The 19156-nt window shown below is 43.4% G+C and overlaps 2 protein-coding genes across 12 annotated transcripts in view; one reads left to right on the top strand and one right to left on the bottom strand.

Moving 5' to 3' along the window:
• Positions 1 to 19156, bottom strand: part of ST3GAL5 (ST3 beta-galactoside alpha-2,3-sialyltransferase 5) — a 1112943-nt gene that overhangs the window by 986919 nt on the left and 106868 nt on the right. Inside the window, exon 2 of the mRNA XM_078772153.1 lies at positions 10716 to 10766. The gene's annotated coding sequence lies outside the window, so the exon portion shown is untranslated. The remainder of the gene's footprint in view (positions 1 to 10715; positions 10767 to 19156) is intronic.
• Positions 1 to 19156, top strand: part of NAGK (N-acetylglucosamine kinase) — a 48316-nt gene that overhangs the window by 10634 nt on the left and 18526 nt on the right. For 6 of the 11 annotated variants that reach the window (XR_013622446.1, XR_013622445.1, XR_013622447.1 and 3 more), the window contains exons 2-4: positions 3625 to 3709; positions 4928 to 5026; positions 11681 to 11822. Coding sequence is in view for 5 of the 11 variants with exons in the window: in XM_068106499.2 (XP_067962600.2) it covers positions 3625 to 3709; positions 4928 to 5026; positions 11681 to 11822 (326 nt within the window). In the remaining 6 variants the exon portion in view is untranslated. Of the gene's footprint in view, positions 1 to 3624; positions 3710 to 4644; positions 4783 to 4927; positions 5027 to 11680; positions 11823 to 19156 lie in introns of all 11 variants that reach the window. The other 5 variants (XR_013622448.1, XR_013622449.1, XR_013622450.1 and 2 more) reach the window with 1 other exon arrangement.

The raw sequence follows: 19156 nt of genomic DNA, 5'->3' as shown, positions 1-19156 counted from the left end.
GTTTCTTGGGTTTGTTGATCTGGAGAAAGCATTCGATAGGGTTCCACGCGAAGTATTGACATGGGCATTGAGGAAGTTAGGAGTGGAGGAATGGTTGATCAGAGTAGTGATGGCAATGTACAAAAGAGCGCGCACAACTGTAAGGACGAAGGACGTGAACAGTGGTGAGTTTGAGGTGAAGGTGGGAGTGCATCAGTGGTAGGTACTATGTCCACTACTATTTGTAGCTGTGATGGAGCTGCTGGCTCAGAACGTAAAGGAAGGTTTACCGTGGGAGTTGTTGTATGCAGATGATCTGGTGTTGATTGCGGAAAGTATGGATGGACTTAAGGAAAAGATGAACAAGTGGAAGGAATGTATGGAGACAAAAGGTCTGAAGGTGAATATCGGAAAGACGAAGGTGATGTCAAGTGGTAAAGCATGTGGTGAGGTGGAAAGAACTGGGAAGTGGCCATGTGTTGTGTGCAGGAAGGGTGTCGGAGTGAACTCCATTCAATGTACAATGTGCGCTGAGTGGGTTCATCAAAAATGCAGTGGTCTGAGAGGGTCATTAACCAGTGTGGCAGCTACATTCAAATGTAAGGTGTGCACAGAGGGAGCTGCAGATGGAGGAAATGTTGAGTTGGATCTTGGAGACGGCATGAAGCTGGAAGGTGTGAAAACATTTTCCTACCTCGGAGACATGCTGAATGGAGAAGGTGGATCAGACTCTGCCACGGTTGCTGGAGTGAGATGTGCATGGAAGAAGTTTTGGGAACTGAGTGGCGTGCTGATGAGGAGGGGAGTGTCGTTGAAGCTGAAGGGAAAGGTGTATGCTGCATGTGTGAGAAGTGTTCTGATTTATGGGAGCGAGACATGGGTAATGAACGTAGAGCAGCAACGAAGGCTGGAAAGGGTGGAAAGGGTGGAAATGTGAATGGTTTGGTGGATGTGCGGAGTATCGTTGAAAGAGAGGAAGACAAATGATGAATTGCGAAAGATGATGGGAATAGACCCTGTGATTGATGCTCTGAAGAGGAACAGGTTGAGATGGTTTGGTCATGTGTTGAGGAAGGATGAAAGTGACTGGTTGAGAAGAGTGATGGAAATGAATGTAGAAGGAAGTAGAGGACGGGGAAGACCGAGAAAGACTTGGCTAAAGATGGTGGAAGAAGAAATGCGGGCAAGGGGGTTAACAAGGAGAGATGCAGAAAATAGGTCAAAATGGAGAAGATTGTCATGGGGACCGCAAGGCTAACCCCCGCTCTAGCAGGGAAAATGGCCTTAAAATGCATGTTGTTGTTGTTGTTGATAATTCAATAAAGAATAATAATTCATTTATATCACAAATGATTTAAAAATCAATTTGAAGACTGCCATTATGAAGGATGTTATTTCAATGCTTAGCAGTTATGAAACTGCTTGTCAGTTTTCCTCGCACCAGAGGGTTCCGGTACACATGTACATGTATGTCCTTGGAAGATACAATAAAACATTGTCGGCCTATATAGTATATATGTACATTATATTATTAAAACCAAACCATACAATGCATGTGAGCAGAATTAATTTTTCAAGCCAAGTAACATTCATGTTTGCATTCAGCATCCTTAAACCCATTTAAGAGTAATAACAAACCCATTTAAGAGTAACAATAAACCCATTTAAGAGTAACAATAGACCCATTTAAAAATAACAATAAACCCATTTAAGAGTAATAATAAACCCATTTAAGAGTAAAAGCAAACCCATTTAAGAGTAATAATAAACCAATTTAAGAGTAATAATAAACCCATTTAAGAGTAACAATAAACCCATTTAAGAGTAACAATAAACCCATTTAAGAGTAACAATAAACCCATTTAAGAGTAACAATAAACCCATTTAAAAATAACAATAAACCCATTTAAGAGTAACAATAAACCCATTTAAGTGACAATAAACCCATTTAAGAGTAAAAATAAACCAATTTAAGAGTAATAATAAACCCATTTAAGAGTAACGATAAACCCATTTAAGAGTAACAATAAACCCATTTAAGAGTAACAATAAACCCATTTAAGAGTAACAATAAACCCATTTAAAAATAACAATAAACCCATTTAAGAGTAACAATAAACCCATTTAAGTGACAATAAACCCATTTAAGAGTAATAATAAACCCATTTAAGAGTAGTAATAAACCCATTTAAGAGTAATAATGTATGTACCCCCACATATTCTTCCCCCCCCCCCCCCCCCAAAAAGAAAAAACATTAAAATACATAAATAAATGTAAATACATTATAAAGTAAAGAATATATGGCCAAGCCTAGTGTGGGGATTGGCAGCATTCGTTTTTTTGATTAATCTCCTTTTAATCCCCAAATACCTGCATTTTTACATGGTTTTAAATACACGATGAAGAAATTAAGCTGAAAAAACAATATAACACATTATAAATGCTTATATCATAAAAACGTGCAATTTTCAGGATTGGCAACATTCATATTTGGATTCAGCACCCTCAAATAACCTCAGTAACCATTTTTGTATGGTTTGAGAGGAGGCCCCACGAAAATGAACAATTTTAGTGGTCATTTCAGAATCATTGGAATCTCCCGCGATGAAGCTAACTCCAAGGGCCTTTCACTCACCGCAGGCAGGTTGGTGGTCTTTCCGTCTTCTACCGACTCCTCTCTGGCCTTGCCCCCCCAGCTCTCTCTGGGCTCTGTCCCGCAAATATTCCTACAGGTCGCACAAGATCTGCCTGCAACCCTCTTATGGTTAAACTGCCAAAATCAAGACTTTCTGCTCACCTTCACTCCTTCATTCCTCTTTTCTCCCGGCTCTGGAACAAACTCCCTCACTCTCTTCAATCCCACTCCACCCTCCAAGTCTTTAAAACAGCTGTTCACCACCATCTCTTATCCTCCCCCATCCAAAACCTTGACCTTTTCTACCCCCGCTAATTTCGGTCCCCTTGTGTTTTATACCTCTTCCCCCCCCCCCCCTCCCCTTCCCACGCCTCCCTGCCCCCAAGCCCTCTCCCTCCCACACTTCTCCCTGCTCTTAAATGTTGTGGTTGTGTGCTTCCCCTTCTCTCCCCATCTTGTCTTCCGCTCCCTCTTTTTGTATATTTTGTTTGTCTGGTTGATTTGTTTGTGAAATAAATGTTAGCTCTTTCACGAGCCTCGATTCAGTATACAAAAAAAAAAAAAATCCCATGGTCTACTATCACCCTTTTGTCCTCAACCTATTGGTTAGAGGGAAATGAAACCGGTTACGTTAGACGAGCGAACGGATGTTATCCCGTCTGTTAAAGGGAAAGGAGCGCGACATTACAATCCAGGACTCAACTGCCTCTCCGGAGTGCAAGATGGCATTCAGAAACATCAGTCCACAGAGGAAAACCTAAGTTTGCAGTTGAAGTGCACATCCTGCCCTGGAGGAGGCCATTTTAGAGTTGTGATTTACTTTCTGATTGATGAATAGTCCAATAATGAGAAAGTGGACTATAAATTCATCAAAGTCAAACTACAACTAAACTGCAAACATGAATATAAACATTTTGACATGATTTAATTGATATATGGCAAATGGTGCTTGTGTTTATTGCTTGGGCATTGTGGGAATAATGGGAATTAACTTTATGTCTTCCTTCAGGGGCGGCACAAGCTCCAAGGGAGTTATTCTATCTGAACATGGCTCCCTGCTAGCATCGGTTGAGGGACATTCAACAAACCATTGGGTACGCCACTCTTCTCCTTGCACTACCATGAGATGTCCAACTTTGAACTTTTCTGTTCCTGGTTTTCTTTTGTGTCAAATTGTTAGTTTCCGCGACTTAGCACATTGTGTGTGTTACTCTGTCAGAAAATGTGTTTGTGGGGACTCTGTGCGTGGTGTTCCGGATGAAACGCCATGATTTTATTTTTGTGACACCTTTGGCATTAATAATTAAATATTAATGGAAAACAAAAAAGTGGTACCCCTGTAGAGAGGCAAGCCTACTTGCATGTAAGGAAGGGTATTACCACCGTAGCTATTCGGCACAGCACATGTCTCCATATGCACACGTTGTCCACATGCATCCATAACTTCCAAAAGTGTCTTTGCTAATATGGCGCGTGCAATCCTGAATCACAGTTTTCACGTTGTCCACAGTCCTGGGGTCCATCTTGCAGTCTCCCTCCTATGGAAACCCCCATAGCTGCATATGAACAGCTATGGGGGTTTCCTGTGGTCCATACCTCCTGGGGTCCATAGCTGCAAGCTGCATATGAACCACCACTCAAACTACAATGAATATGCTGCACGGTTTCATTGGTTCACACGGTCATCTGGTGACTGTGTGCTTCTCCATACACATTGCCTTTGTTCTGAAATTGTCGTGCAAATCTATGAACAAACTTCCAGTTTGGCACTATGGGTTATTGAACTGCTTCCTGAATGCGGTTTTGCTGTCACAGTGGACTTTGTGTCAATGAATCACTCAACAACCTTGTTTTTCTGCTGTACAGTCAGCCTGCGGTCAACCATGGTATCCATCTACAAATGCCACATGTGGACAAAAACAATGCAACATGAAGCAAAGCTTGTGACTTCCCTCTGTATAGTGAGTGGTACCATTGTCTACACTGGTATCTCGTAGGGTATTGTGACAAGTTGTATGTTTCTTCCCAGCACCCTGAACAACTTACAAAGATTCCTGCCTGAAGCTACAGGCGGCAATGCATCAGCTGTTCGGTCACGCCTTCCCAAAATGATGCCACAGACTCGTCATCGATTCTCAGACCATCATGCTTTTGAACATATACAGTGGTATTAACTTTATGCTTGTATCATCAATAGTGCTTTTATACTAAATGTGTAAAATCGTGACATTTCATCTGGAACTCCCTGTAGAAAAACTGAATACAAGTTATCCTTTTGTGGATAATGAAATAATTCTGTCCTTGTGTAACAGCTTGTAGGGATGGATAAGTGTGTGGAGGTGATAAACAGCATGATGGAGGAAGCCAAGATCAAGGCTGGCCATGCTAAGGATGTGCCTTTACAGTCGTTGGTAAGTTTCAGTAAGCCTGTAGTGGTATTATCCCCACACTTTAAAAAAAAAAAAGGGGGGGGGGGATATTTTAATCGGGTCTGTCTGTCTGTCCGTCCGTCACACTATCTCCGAAATTCACGAAATTCACCAAACTTGGTAGTTATGATCAGCCACATGGCAAGATTGTGTGAGAGCAGTATCTTTTTTGGGCCCGTCCCCTGGGGCGTGGTCAAATGGTCAAATACCAAAAAATGCAACAGCATTTTAATTTAAAAAAACTTTGTATGTGCAATCAGCATTGGGGGATGCATTAAATATTTTTTTACGTTTGTGGGCGTAGATGATTAATCACCATAGTAAAGGTAGGATTGTATAGTAATAGCATGGACCGTAGATGCGTAGGAGACATCTCGATGTATTAAGCAGGGAAACTGGAGCTTAAGATTGTTTGTGTCTTCACACGAGGGGTTGAGCTATGTTAACTAGGTAGGGATTAAAGTTATTTTTCCCCAGTCTGTGATTGCTCCCTGTGGTTTTTCCCTATGTTTTTACAATTATAACAAGGCCGGCCATAAAAACTCACGCTCGTTACAACAGCAACAATAACAACAACCATCTATTAACCAACCATAACCGGCATAACTGCCGACAGAACCCAGATCATTCCCGATCGGGCTAAACCCCGCCTCCAAAATGATCATAACCGACAGGCCGCGCCCCAAAGTTCGTCATTGGTCAAGCAAGACCATCGGGCGATTCGATGGAGCTCGGCCATTGGTCGGTGTGATGTCAGAGCGAGAAGGTTCGAGAGCAGAAAGAAGAAGACTCTCTCGGTCTGGTCTTTTGTCCTCTGTTGGTCACTTTTGTGCAGGCCCTTCTGGCTTGGTACGGTACGCTGGTGCTGAGAGAGAGAGAGAGAGAGCGATGTGGAATTTTTAAGATCGCGAGGAGGAGGTGTTCGTGTCAGTTTGTGGGGCTCTTGGCACTTTGGATGGAGTGTGGACCGAAAGAGGACTGCCCGCAGTAGTTACCTCATGTACGTGGGGCTGTGGAGAGCCCTCAGCGCCATTGCTTGTGCGTTTCGTGCGCGAGCGGCTTCGGGCCACTTTGTACTGCTGACTTAATTTGACGATCTTGTTGAGCAAGCTGAGTGCCGGCCAACTAGAGAAAACAATTTATTTTATTTTATCATTCCCCTGTTGTGTATTTGTGTCTGATGGAGACATCTCAAATTAGATATTAGATTTACCTCACCTTTCATTTTTATCGCATTACATTTAGTTTCATTAAATAATTATCGTGGTACTTTCATTTGGTGTGTCGTGTGTGTTTAGTCGTTGTGGGTTTTGGGAATCAACCCCCGTGTGCTCCGTCAAGTTAAGCACTTTGGTCCCCTCACTCGTGCGCGATGGACCAATCGCCAGTTTCGGCTACACGTCTTGGAATTAAGGACCGTTACGGCTATTTGTCATCCAGTGGTGTTAACCGTTGGGCTGACTGGGAAATATTTAACCATTTTTTCGATTTGACCTCCGGTTCATGCCACGGGGGGTGGGGAGTTGGGGTCACTTGGGCCAAAAATTTGATATTGGGTCATTCCCAGTGGAACCTTTTGCCATCTTTCAACTCTGCTTTAGGTGGGAAGCGTGGGGATTTGCAATGGAACACCATTGACTTCACTCTAGTCATATTATGCATTTGGTTATTGTTCATAAACATGGAGTGAGCATTTTTCTCAATTTAGGCGATCCTGGTTAAATGACCTCAAAAAAGTCCTCGAATACATAATTTTGACTGATCGAAGAGTGTCTTCATCCTCTCAATTCATGAGTGGAAGTCTGTATTAAGTACACATGTTGAATCCATCCTGTATAAGTTAAACTTCTGAAAAGTTGGTGCAAGAGGGGTGCCAAGATGATTGACATTTGGGCAAAAAAAAAAGCATTGCGATTCGTATCGAGGTTTGTTCCGAGTTTTCTGCTCTATTTGGTCAAAAAGGCAATGATTGTTATCGCAATCATTCGTCTGACCCGAGACGAAACGTGGATGCACCACAACACTTGGCGAAAATGGGGCAAGCATCCAATTGATGGTAAATCTCCATCGCTGAAGAAGTTCACAATTGAACTTTCCTCTGGCAAGGCGACGGCATCTTTGTTTTGCCATAATGTGAGAAATGAATTGCATTTAGATTTATGAAGGAAGGAGAGCCATCGATACACAGTAGTACTTTCACCACCTCTGTGATGGAGTTAAACCAAATATAATTGGGAACTGAGTTGTGATTTCATTAGCATGAAATGCTAATGTCATCTAAATTGATAAGAAAGTAGTTCATCACTTGTCAAATGGTGTCGTCCTTCTTTGTGACGACACTCGCCCATGACCAGCACCACTGACGATGGCTCCTCTGCAGAACGTGGGTTATGACGTCCTACCAAATCTACTTTGCATTCCAGGTTTGTCACCTTGTAACTTTCATTTGTTTGCTCTCCTAAAAAAAAGCACTTGGCAGCAAGAGGTCTTTGACAAACCAGGCTTTGATTTACTGTATTTGTTTAGCTATATACACTGCCCTCCATAGGTATTGCAATACAACAACAACAACAACAACAGGCATTTTAAGGCCATTTTCCCTGCAAGAGCGGGGGTTAGCCTTGCGGTCCCCATGACAATGTTCTCCATAGGTATTGCAATAGTGAAGTGAAATTTGTTGTTATTGCTATATACTCAATAAATTTAGATTTGAGATCAAAATATGAATATGAGGCGAGAGTACAGAAAAGAAGCTTTTATTTTTTCGTATTTCTCTGTACATATATGTTTTACTTTTGTGGAATGATAGCACTTTTATGTTCATAACCCCCATTTTAGGTAAGCATTGTAAGTATTGGAACAAATTACTGACATGTGTTTCTTGTTGTATTGATTGTTCACACATAAATCAGCTGTGAATGTCTAGTCTTGGTTTTAGCCTTTGCCTTTGCCTTGGGAGTCTTCCTTTGGAATCAGTAGGCATAAACAAACATGAAGACCAGAGAACTGTCTATGAAAGAAAATAAAGTAATTTGGAAACTGAAAGAACAGAACAATTCAATTATAACAATAGCACAAAATTTGGGCATAGGAAATACAACAATTTGGAATATCTTGAAAAAGAAAGAAACCACTAGTGTACTTAGCGATAGACAACGGCCATGTCGGCCAAGGAAAACAACTGCAGTTGATGAGAGAAAAATCATCAGAGATGTGAAAAAACCCTAAAACAACTGTCAGTGACATCACCAACAACCTACAGAGTGCAGGGGTGAATGTATCACAATCTACCGCTTGCAGAAAACCTCAACAGCAGAATTACAAAGGCTACATCGCAAGATGCAAACCTCTTATCAGAACCAAAAATAGAAAGGTGAGATTAGAATTTCCCAAGAGGTACAGAGATGACCCAGTAGAGTTCTGGAACAAAGTTTTATGGACAGATGAGACCAAGATAAACCTTTACCAAAGAGATGGAATGGTGAAAGTATTGAGAAAGGAAGGAACTGCGAATGATCCAAAGCACATTACCTCATCTGTGAAGCATGGTGGAGGTAGTGTCATGGCTTGCGATTGTAGAGCTGCCTCTGGACTGGCTCTCTCATCTTTATTGATGATGTAACTAATGATGGCAGCAGCAGAATAAATTCAGAAGTGTACAGAACATTTTGTCTGTCTATGTACAATATAATGCCTCCACACCCATTGGGCGGCGCTTCACTATGCATCAAGACGATGACCCAAAACACACTGCCAACACAACCAAAGAGTTCATCGGGTATAAAAGGGGAAGTTTTAGACTGGCCAAGTCAATCTCCTGATTTAAATTAAACGGAGCATGCATTTCACTTGCTGAAGAGGAGACTAAAGTCAGAAACCCCCAAAACAAACAACAACTGAAAGTGGCTGCAGTATAGGCTTGGCAAAGCAGGAAGATACCAAGAGTTATGTGATGTCGCTGGGTCACATGCTCGATGTAGTTACTGCATGCAAGGGATTTGTAACCAAATACCAACTCTGATACTACTTTAATTTACTTTGCCTTAATCTGTTCCAATACTTATGCATGCCTAAAATGGGGGGACTGAACATAAAAAGTGCTGTTGTTCTGCAAGTAAAACATGTATACATAGAAATATGAAGAAATATAAGCTGACCTTCTGTCCTCTTGCCTCATATTTATCTTTTGATCTCAAATCCTAATTTCCTGAATATAGCAATAATAACAAATTTGATTTCACTGTTCCAATACTTATGGATGGCACTGTACATGTACAAATAGTTACACACTGAAAATATACTGCAGCTGCCACTCTGATGAGAATAATGATGTCCAAAGCTGGAGAATCCCTTGAGATGTAAGTAATGCAAGTATGTTTTTGAGGTATTTTTTGGAATATACTTACAAGTTTAGTTATTAATGAGTACATCCCAAGAAATAGTCTCCCTTTGTCTGTTGCTTCATTCTTTCAAATGCGCTGCCTTTCTCTATGTCATGCATTCACCTATTCAGCTCAATGGTCTCTTTGACACACCTTTATTATTCCCTCCACTCTTCCCCCCTCCAGGCAGAGCTTACTTCAGTTTAAGAAAAACACCTTGTTCACGATCGGTTGAGTTGTTGTACTTTGTGTGCTTTCATGGCCAAATTAATCAGAGTCAAAGCATGTCCCAAAGCTTGGATATGTCAATACATTGGACACTTTGTCTGGGGAGCGATATTATAACAATACAGGTTATAGGTAACACAGACCCGTATGAATTGCTGAATACAGCAAGGTCCATAAGTGAAACAAACTTTCCAGCTATTCTATAATCCAGATTTAGTGAATTCTCTTGTGTTTACAAAAGGTAATTACACCCTGGAAGACGCGAAGGCATGGAAAACTTTGGGTGTTTCCAACCAGGTGACGTCTGAGTGGATCAGTGATGTGGTTGTTCTTGTGAAGAACGTCTCATCTCGTTGTATGAGCTATGGTAGGCCTGTAATACATCAATGACACAGACTCATGTTGGCAGAGCAGACAAGCATGATGTTATAAATGTTAAAATCATGGTTACCTGTTCTGCCACCTCCTCAGTCCTCTCGGATGTTTATCTGCCCCCCCAAAGCTTTATCTTATTTCACCATCTCCAAGAAAGACAAAAAGGAATGTGAAAAACAATTAAAATAACCAATGCCGGCAGACAGGACGCCCAGATTAATAACCATCTGAGGGATGGCACAGACATTGATGGAATCTTCCTGCATGTGAAACACTGTGATGCCAGTTTATAGCTAGGTTGGGATTCTAACCCAGGCTAGACAGCTTAGAGGCGAGTGTGCGTACCTCTAGGCCATCTCGCCAGCCCTTACCAAATGGTACTCAATAATAAAACTTCTCTTTATTTCAATGCATAGTTGGTTAAAGAGTACAGACTAACAGATCTGACTTTTTAATGGGATTATGGATTGTGAGGTCAAGTGGGTGTGAGTTTTTGTTTATCATGGTAAAACGTGTGTATTTCATTTATCACTCATTTTGGGCCCTCAAATGGTATAGTGTCATTTTAAAACGTTGTGTGACAGTAGATCTGGCGTTGACGTCACGGCCGACATTTTTGCAGAGCTCCGTCCGGTACCTCAAAAGTTGGTACTACACCACTGATAAATCATTAGTGTTTCTATTACCTGCGCCACCAAGGGTGGAAGGAGGGTATGTTTTCACCCATGTCTGTCTGTCTGTTTGTCTGTGAACAGAATATCCAAAAAAAGTTGTGGACGGATTCAGGCAAAATTTGCTGGAGAGGTTGGGTATATGACAAGGAAGAAATGATTAGATTTTCGTGAAGATCCGGATCTGGATCCGAGAATTTTTAAAGTGATTCTTCACCATTGAGTGATCGGTCCAAAAACGATATTGAAAAACGATTTGATATTTCAAAAGGTGTGGACGACTTGTGACAAAATTAGGTGGATGAGTTGGTTAGGTGACGAGAACAAGCTGATTAGATTTTGGTTCAGGTCCGAATCCAGATCTGGCCAATCAGTGGGATAGAAAACGTAAGCTCTTCAGCCTGGCGGTGGTATGCGCTCTACCAAGTGCTGTTCGAGTTACTTTTGTTATTAGAAGCGGCTTGGGAAAAACACCACGTGTAGCTATCTTTGCATGGATATACACCTTAACATGGATTTCATCCAAGGCCACCAACCCCTTGGGGAAATTGTGGGCAAATGAAGTCGCTACAACCTCCATCGTGTGACTCCTAGTCCCCACCTGTCAAGTTTGGTTGAGATTGGAAAACTAACGACTGACTGTATCACGGTCAAAAAGACAGACAGACACCAAATTGCATATTTTAGGATGATAGATTTACTGCTGTGGTGCGGTGGTTGCATATGTCGATGAAAATCAGGCATTTTACCTTTACTCGTTGCAAATATTTATCTGCATAATGAGTTGACATTACTTTCTCAGATTGTATTTGAGTTTATGGTATTTCAAAACGTGGAAATCCCTCGATCTAAAGATTTACTTTGGAAATTAAATTTATTAGAAAGCCTACGAGACTCAACTCTTGCCAACCCCCTCCCTGCACCCCACACATACTTTTCATCTTTGCCACACATGCACTGGACCCCTCACCTTGTTTAAGGGACTTGCTCTGAGTGGAGGGGAGCAGATTGACACAAACCATACCATCGTGGCGAAATTGAAGAAACGCTACCCGTCCCTCAGTCTCTGTTACTCCATCACTACAGATGCCATTGGTGCCGTGGCTACAGCTACAGATGGAGGTGAGTGAGATGGGTATGGACTCCAACTTATGAGTGAAATGCTAATGCCCTGTAGATCGATCTTTATAACATGCTGCAGTCAGCCACTCTTGAGTGATTGTGAGTAGCCAAATTGTTAATAAATGATCATAAATTAATTATCTTCTTCGTGATGCCTAAAAACAACATTGAAGTCAAATAACAACGACACAAAGTTTAATTCGCAATTTCGCGAGATTCCATCATCTCGCGATATCTGACGTGACAGGACAGATGTGACGCGCCGAAACATTATTACTCTATCGATGATAAATACATGTGGAATTTAACAACTATTAATGATTACAATATTATTGATTTTTGATCCTCCTTTTCCCAGCAGTATATTGTTGGCCTCATATTCTGCTGGGATCCTAAATATGAGGGTCCCCCAAGGGTTCTGCCGCCCTACAAATTTAAGCAGTGAAAAAATGGTACTGACTTCTCCCACATTCTTTCCTACCCCCTCTCCCCCAAGCACACTTCAGCATATTGGCTCTGTTTTTTTTTTTTTTTTTTTTTTTTTTTTTTTGTTGTTGTATACAAGATCGAGGCTCGTGAAAGAGCGAACATTAATCACACAGAAAGACAAACCGACACATAAAACATATAACATCGGGAGCGGTAGACAAGATGGGGAGAGAGGGGGAAGGACACAAACACAACATTTGAGAGCAGGGACCGAGAGACATGGAGACATCGAGAGATCTGAGAGAGGGCGAGGGCTTTGGGGGGGGGGGGGGCATGGGAAGGGGGCGGTGGGAGAGGTATAAAACATATGGACACTGCCAGGACTTCCAGGAAAGAAGTTGGAATTTCAAACAAGGTGGATCTGGGGTGAATTAGCGGGGGTAGAAAAGATCAAGGTTTTGGATGGGGGAAGATAAGAGATGGTGGTGAACAGCTGTTTTAAAGACCTGGAGGGAGGAGTGGGATTGAAGGGAGTGAGGGAGTTTGTTCCAGAGGCGGGAGAAAAGAGGAATGAAAGAGTGAAGGTGAGCAGAGAGCCGAGATTTCGGCAGTTTAACCATCAGAGGGTTGCTGGCAGATCTTGTGCGACCTGTAGGAATATTTGGGGGACAGAGCACAGAGAGAGCTGGGGGTGCAAGGCCGGAGAGGAGTCGGTAGAAGACAGAAAGACCACCTACCTGCCTGCGGTGAGTGAGTGAAAGGCCCTCAGAGATAGCTTCATCGCGGGAGATTCCAATAATTCTGAAAGCTTTGGTTTCAACAGCGTGAAGCCGAGCTAGGTGCGAGGCAGGAGCACCGGCCCATAGGGGAGAACAGTATTCCATTGAGCTGCGGATGAAAGCCTTGTATGTGGTGAGGAGCTCAGGTGTGCCGAGGAAGGACTTCGCACGACGGAGGATGCCCAGTCGGCGACTGGCTTTGGAGGCCAGCTTGGAAATGTGGTTTTCCCAAGAAAGATCACGGCAGATAGTGAGACCCAAAATCTTGAGCGACAGAACTTCTTGGAGAGGATTGTTGAGAAAGTAGATGGGAGGGTTGTCCAGTCGATCTTTTCGGAGAGACATAGTAAGAGTGTGAGATTTGTCAGGATTGAAAGACATGTTCCACTTGTTTGACCAGTCTGTGATTTTGTCCAGGTCTTCAGAGAGTGAGGAGGCAGCAGACTGCCGATCTAAGGGAAGAGGAATGGAGCGGCAGAGAGTGGAGTCATCAGCAAAGAGATAGAGAGGATTTTCGAGAGAGTCAGAGAGATCATTGATGAAGACCAGAAAAAGCACGGGGCCCAGAACACTGCCTTGGGGAACTCCAGCCTGAACAGGAAGAGGAGATGAGAGAAACCCATTCAGGGCCACACGTTGACGACGACTAGAGAGGAAGTCTGCCAGCCATGCGTGGAGATTTCCATGGATACCAAAGGAGGAGAGTTTGGTGAGCAGAGCGGGGTGCCAGACCGTGTCGAAGGCACGTGATATGTCGAGGGAGACAGCTCTAATTTCCTGTTTGGCATTGAGGACCTCCATCCATTGTTGAGACAGCAGAAGCAGCATGTCCAGAGTAGAGTGACCTGGTCTGAAACCAAATTGATGATCAGAGATCAAGCCATTGGAGAAGAGGAAAGATTTCATATCCGAAGCAATGATGGATTCCATGACTTTGCTGATAATTGGGAGAAGGCTGATTGGTCTGTAGTTGCTAGGATCTGTTTTTGCACCTTTTTTGTGCAAAGCGGTGATGTTGGCTGATTTCCAAGCAGATGGCAGTTGACCTTGAGCAAAAGAGAGGGTGAAGAGAACAGAGAGAGGGTGAGATAGAGCAGCAGAGCAGGATTTTAGGACCCGTGGGCTGATGCCGTCGGGTCCAGTTGCAGAATCAGAGTCGAGGGTTGACAGAAACTTTTCCACCTTGTCAGGAGGAAAGGACACGGAGTCCAGGAGCAGCAGGGTACGACTGGGTATGGTGGGTACAGAGAGGGATGGGTTTGGGACACAAGATTTAGAGGCAAACACAGAGTTGAGGCATTCAGCTTTTTCACGTGCGGAGTCAGCTGTGTAGCCGTTTGAGGTAAGGGAGGGGATGGAGGGGGAACAAACACCAGAAACGGATTTGACCAGACGCCACCAGGATTTGGAAGAGGGAGACAGATAAGAGAGTTCGGTCTTGAGAACGGAGAGATATTGTTTCCTGGCTCTCCTGAGGGTGGACACACACTTGTTTCGGGCTTTGTGAAAGGAAATGAGATTTCCTTCCGTTGGATTTGCTTTCCAGGAGACGAAGGCAAGTTGTTTCTGGGCAACAGCCTCACCACAAGATTCCGTGTACCATGGACGGGAGGAAGGGTATGACAACTGAAGACGAGATGGGATAAATCTGTGCATGAGAGAGAGCAATTTACTTTGGAAGAATTCCCAGGATGAGTTGATGTCAGAGGTGGTAGAGATGGGAGACCAGTCCAGATGATTGATGGCTGCTTGAAGACCGTGCCAGTTGGCCTGAGTGAAATGCCAGACTCGTCGACGCTGTGCAGGCTCCCTGAGGATGGTCAGAGAGATGTCCACTTTAACAAGGACATGATCAGATGATCCGATCGGAGCAGAAGAAGAGCAGCAGACATTTTCAGGGAAGTTAGTCATAACCAAGTCCAGAAGAGAAGATGTTCCGTTGACTGAGATCCGGGTCGGGAAATTGACAGATTGTGTCAGTCCCAGTGAGTCGCAGAAGTCCTTTGCTGAAGAGCCATGGCTGGTGAGAGAGGTACCCACACCCAGCCAACTGGCATGGTGACAATTGAAATCACCACATATGAGGAAGAGAGAGTTGGGATGAGTAGATAGAAGTTGGTCCATATCATCAGACAGCGAGATGTAGATGGAGTCATCACTGTTTGGTGGACGGTACAACACACATATGAACAAGAGGTGGGAGCGAAGGGGAAGCCGTAGCCAGAGGTATTCCTGGGGGTGAGGTGGAGAGAGTGCAGTGCAGGGCGAGTGAGGAAGAGAGTTTTTGATAAAGATAGCAACCCCGCCTCCAGGACGAGGCTCAGGTCTATCATACCGGAGGAGGGAGTAGCCCGGGAGAGATACTATGGAATCAGAGACATCATAAAGGAGGAAAGTTTCTGTTAAGCAGATCACGTCTGGTTTGACAGAAGCAACCTGTATGGAGAGATCAGTTAAGTTTGAACGAAGGCCCTGGATGTTTGAGGTCCATACCGTTAATGAAGAGGAAGGGGGAGCATCAGATACAGAACAGGGGGGAGGAGGGGTAGGGTAAGATGTGGAAGAGGTGGAAGAGATAGGGAGAGCTGTTGAAGGTGTGTCAGAGATTTCAGAATAGCTCGGAGAAAGGGAAGGATGGGGCGGACAAAAGGTTTGATGGTGATTGGGTGAGCCACAATGAGGTGTTATTTGAGGAGGGGGAAGAGCGAGGCAGAAGGTTGGGGGAGATGGAGGTGAGAGTTTGAAGGGGGAAGAAGCGGGGAGGACGCTTTGAGGAGGGGGAGTGAGAGGGGGGAAATTGAGAAGCAATGAGGGTGGGGAGATTTGAAGGGGAGGGGTGAGGGGGGAGTTTGGGAGGGAAGGGACAAGGGGAGGGATTTGAAAGGGATGGGATATGGGGGAGATTTGGAGGGGAGGGGTGAGGCAGGAGTCTAGGAGGGGAGGGGCGAGGGGGCGTCTTGGCGGGGAGGGGTGAGGGGGTAGTTTAGGAGGGAGGGGGCAAGGGGGGAGATTTGAAAGGGATGGGTGATGGGGAAGATTTGGAGGGGAGGGGTGATGGGGAAGATTTGGAGGGGAGGGGTTATGGGGAAGATTTGGAGGGGAGGGGTGAGATTGGATTTTTGAAAGTGTACGATTTATGGGAAACGAACATTTATTGCAAAATGAGTTTCTTGTGACCTTCGAGTTAAAAATACGTTTAAGGACGCTGGATGGAGGATGGAGTGCAGGAGAGTTTAGGGAATGTAGAAAAAAGGCACTATAGGAGATGGATATTTTTTTTGGGATGAATTGATTTGGTGAGCAAGTCGAAAGCAGCCTTTTAAAGAAGAAGAAGAAAAAGGTGTTATAAAATATGACGGAATACATAACTTGAGGGGAAAGTGTAAACATTGAAGGTTAATGAGTGAAAACTATCTGGGGAAATGGGGGAGAAACACGTGGTCGAAGAACGAACGAACGAATAAGAATGAATAAACGAATGAGAACAGAGAAGGAAATGTTTTTTTTTTTTTTTTTTTTTTGAGTTGAGATTTACACAAGGAAGTAGGCTATGGGTGAAAAGCCTGGGAATACAGAGAACGAAAGTTATTGGATCACAAACGACGGACCGCTGAGAGAAAAACAAAGCCTCAAGGTTGTACAGTGCACACTGTACAAGGCCTCAAGACACGACACGGCAAACAGACGATCAATTTATGAAAGATAAACACCGAGAAACAACCAAAGTTGCACACAATAACTTCACACACCGAAAGATAAATACAGTTTCGACAAAATACAATTGTGAACAGACTTAACTTCGAAAAACGTGGAGACCGTGTGGAGCTTCGAAAATCCCTCCCACCGTCTCCGAGATCTCGCGAGATCCTCAACGTGTTGTATTCTTCTTCTTTTTCCTGTTGCACTTTTCTCAGCTAATGTAAAACAGGCTCTGGCACAGGAGTTGTTTGCCTTCAGATCTTCTGGTCCGCAAGGCTCTGGTAAGAGAGGGAAATCTAGAAGATGCTCCATTATTTTTGGAGCCTCTACACAGTCACAATTGGTTGGGCCATTTTGATTATATCCACACATCTACCATGAGGGTGCTGCAGCATCCAACTCCAGTATTGAGGCAATTGAGCCACAGCTAGGTTGGCCATGTCTCATTGGCTCCTTTTGGCAGAGACTCCTCAGGGTCAAGTGACAGCTTGTGAGGTCGTGAGGTCGTGATTGCAAGTGCGTTGACTAAGCATCTATCCTGCAGCTGTGGGGGTTACCATCTCGGATCTGAACATGAAGGAATCTATTCCCGGACTTCAACCTCTTGGGTGCTGGCTCGTGTTGAAATTGATGGCGAGAGTCACGTTCTTGATTCTTTATTTCTATCTTTGAGAATACTACCCTTCTGATCGGAGGTGGAGCAATGGCATATAGCAAAGGTCGCCACTCGTGCTTGTTTAAGGCAATCATATATAGCTCTGTAGGCCATGTTGAGGACTAGATCCATTTTCTTGTCATGTGAGAAACGGCCCCAAACAGGACAAGCATATTCTGCTGCCGAACAGCACACTGTGAGTGCAATATTTCGAATGGTCTGAGGTCTGTTCCCCATTTAGAGTTGGTCAACTTCCTCAAGATGTTGTTTCTGGCTCCAACCTTTGCTTTTGTCTTGAAGACATGATCTTTGTAGGTGAAAGTGCATCCAGGCTAACTCCAAAGTATATTGGCTTGGGGTTGAGAATCAGTCTTTTCCCGTCCCAGCAGACATTCAACTTTCAGTTTGCGTCCCTGTTCTTTTATGATGAAAGGCACTGATTTACATCTTCTCTGGATTGGCCCCCCAACTGCTTGACGGCATAGTAGATTGATTGATCACCACGCTTGAAAGGCACTGGCATAATGTCCTATGGCCCTCCACAAGACGATTGAGAATGGTCACGTTAAAAGGACTTTTAATGTGGTTGGCCTGATGGGACTGTGCACACAGTTTCCTGTGCTGGGATCAAAAAGGTGTTTGATCTGGATGAGGTGCAGTTAAAAGGATGGAGATGACGTAGCATTATGTGACATGAATAAGGTCACATATAATAAATGATGATGTCTGTCATGCAGGTTGGGTGACAAACTTTTGGGATGGCACGATTATTTCCCAGGCTGTTCTCCGATCTCACCACAAAAATTGTAAATTAACCTGATGATGGTTGTTTCATGACCGAAACATGCTTTTTTTTACTAATTATTCTAAATGGGCATAATTATATTCAAATTTTGTGTGATTTGTTATTATATCAAATTATATTATATTATAATTATATTATATCATAATTCAAATTATATCTTTTTGTGTGATTAATGTTAGCTCTTTCACGAGCCTCGATCTTGTATACAAAAAAAATAAAATAAAAATACAAGGATGGCGTCTGTCCCGTTTCATATCTCTTCTCACCACTTTGTGTGTTGCCATCAAATATAATTATTAACAGTGTCTTGCAATTCTGCTCACGCCATCTAAATTGACTTCCAACTCATCCATTTATTCTGTTTGGCCCAGTCGAGAGTACACCTTTGTCACTGTTTGCCATGCCGGGTGACATAGACGGGCGTAGAGGCATTCCAGTAGACGACACTTCAAGCCCAACCTGCACGTGATTGCTGTTATTTTGTCTCCGTTTATTACATTCATCATGGCATTATTGTTGTTGTTTATGGCCCTGTACGCCCAAATCCCATACCATTCCATCGCCTGTCCTTCACAGGTATATCCGCTAGTATTTAAGTACAGTAATACTTCCTCCTGATGATGAAACAAATGTGCTCAACTTTCCATCCAAAATTTTAATCACGAGGTTCACCTAAACAACAACAGTATTTATCCTGATTATTCAATCATTGGGGAATGGTACTGCAGGCTTGTACAGGAAGAGTATGCATATTGATTCACTTACCAATAGTTTCTGTTCCTTTATGGTGGAGACCTGCATATACCATTTTCGTTCTAGTTTCTGTCCCATTGATCACATTTTGAATCAGTTTACCAGATATTTGGAGGAGTGAGAAGACAGGGGATAAATAGGCAAGGAACTGAAAGTGGGGCAGTGGAGCCACAGGTGGATGCAACAACCATGAGAATGAACAAACAGTAATGGA

Source organism: Myxine glutinosa, chromosome 2 (genome assembly GCF_964187855.1).
Source record: "Myxine glutinosa chromosome 2, kmMyxGlut1.1, whole genome shotgun sequence".
NCBI classification, from domain to species: domain Eukaryota; kingdom Metazoa; phylum Chordata; class Myxini; order Myxiniformes; family Myxinidae; genus Myxine; species Myxine glutinosa.
Note: the sequence above shows the minus strand (reverse complement) of the source record. Positions and strands in the feature narration are given on the sequence as shown.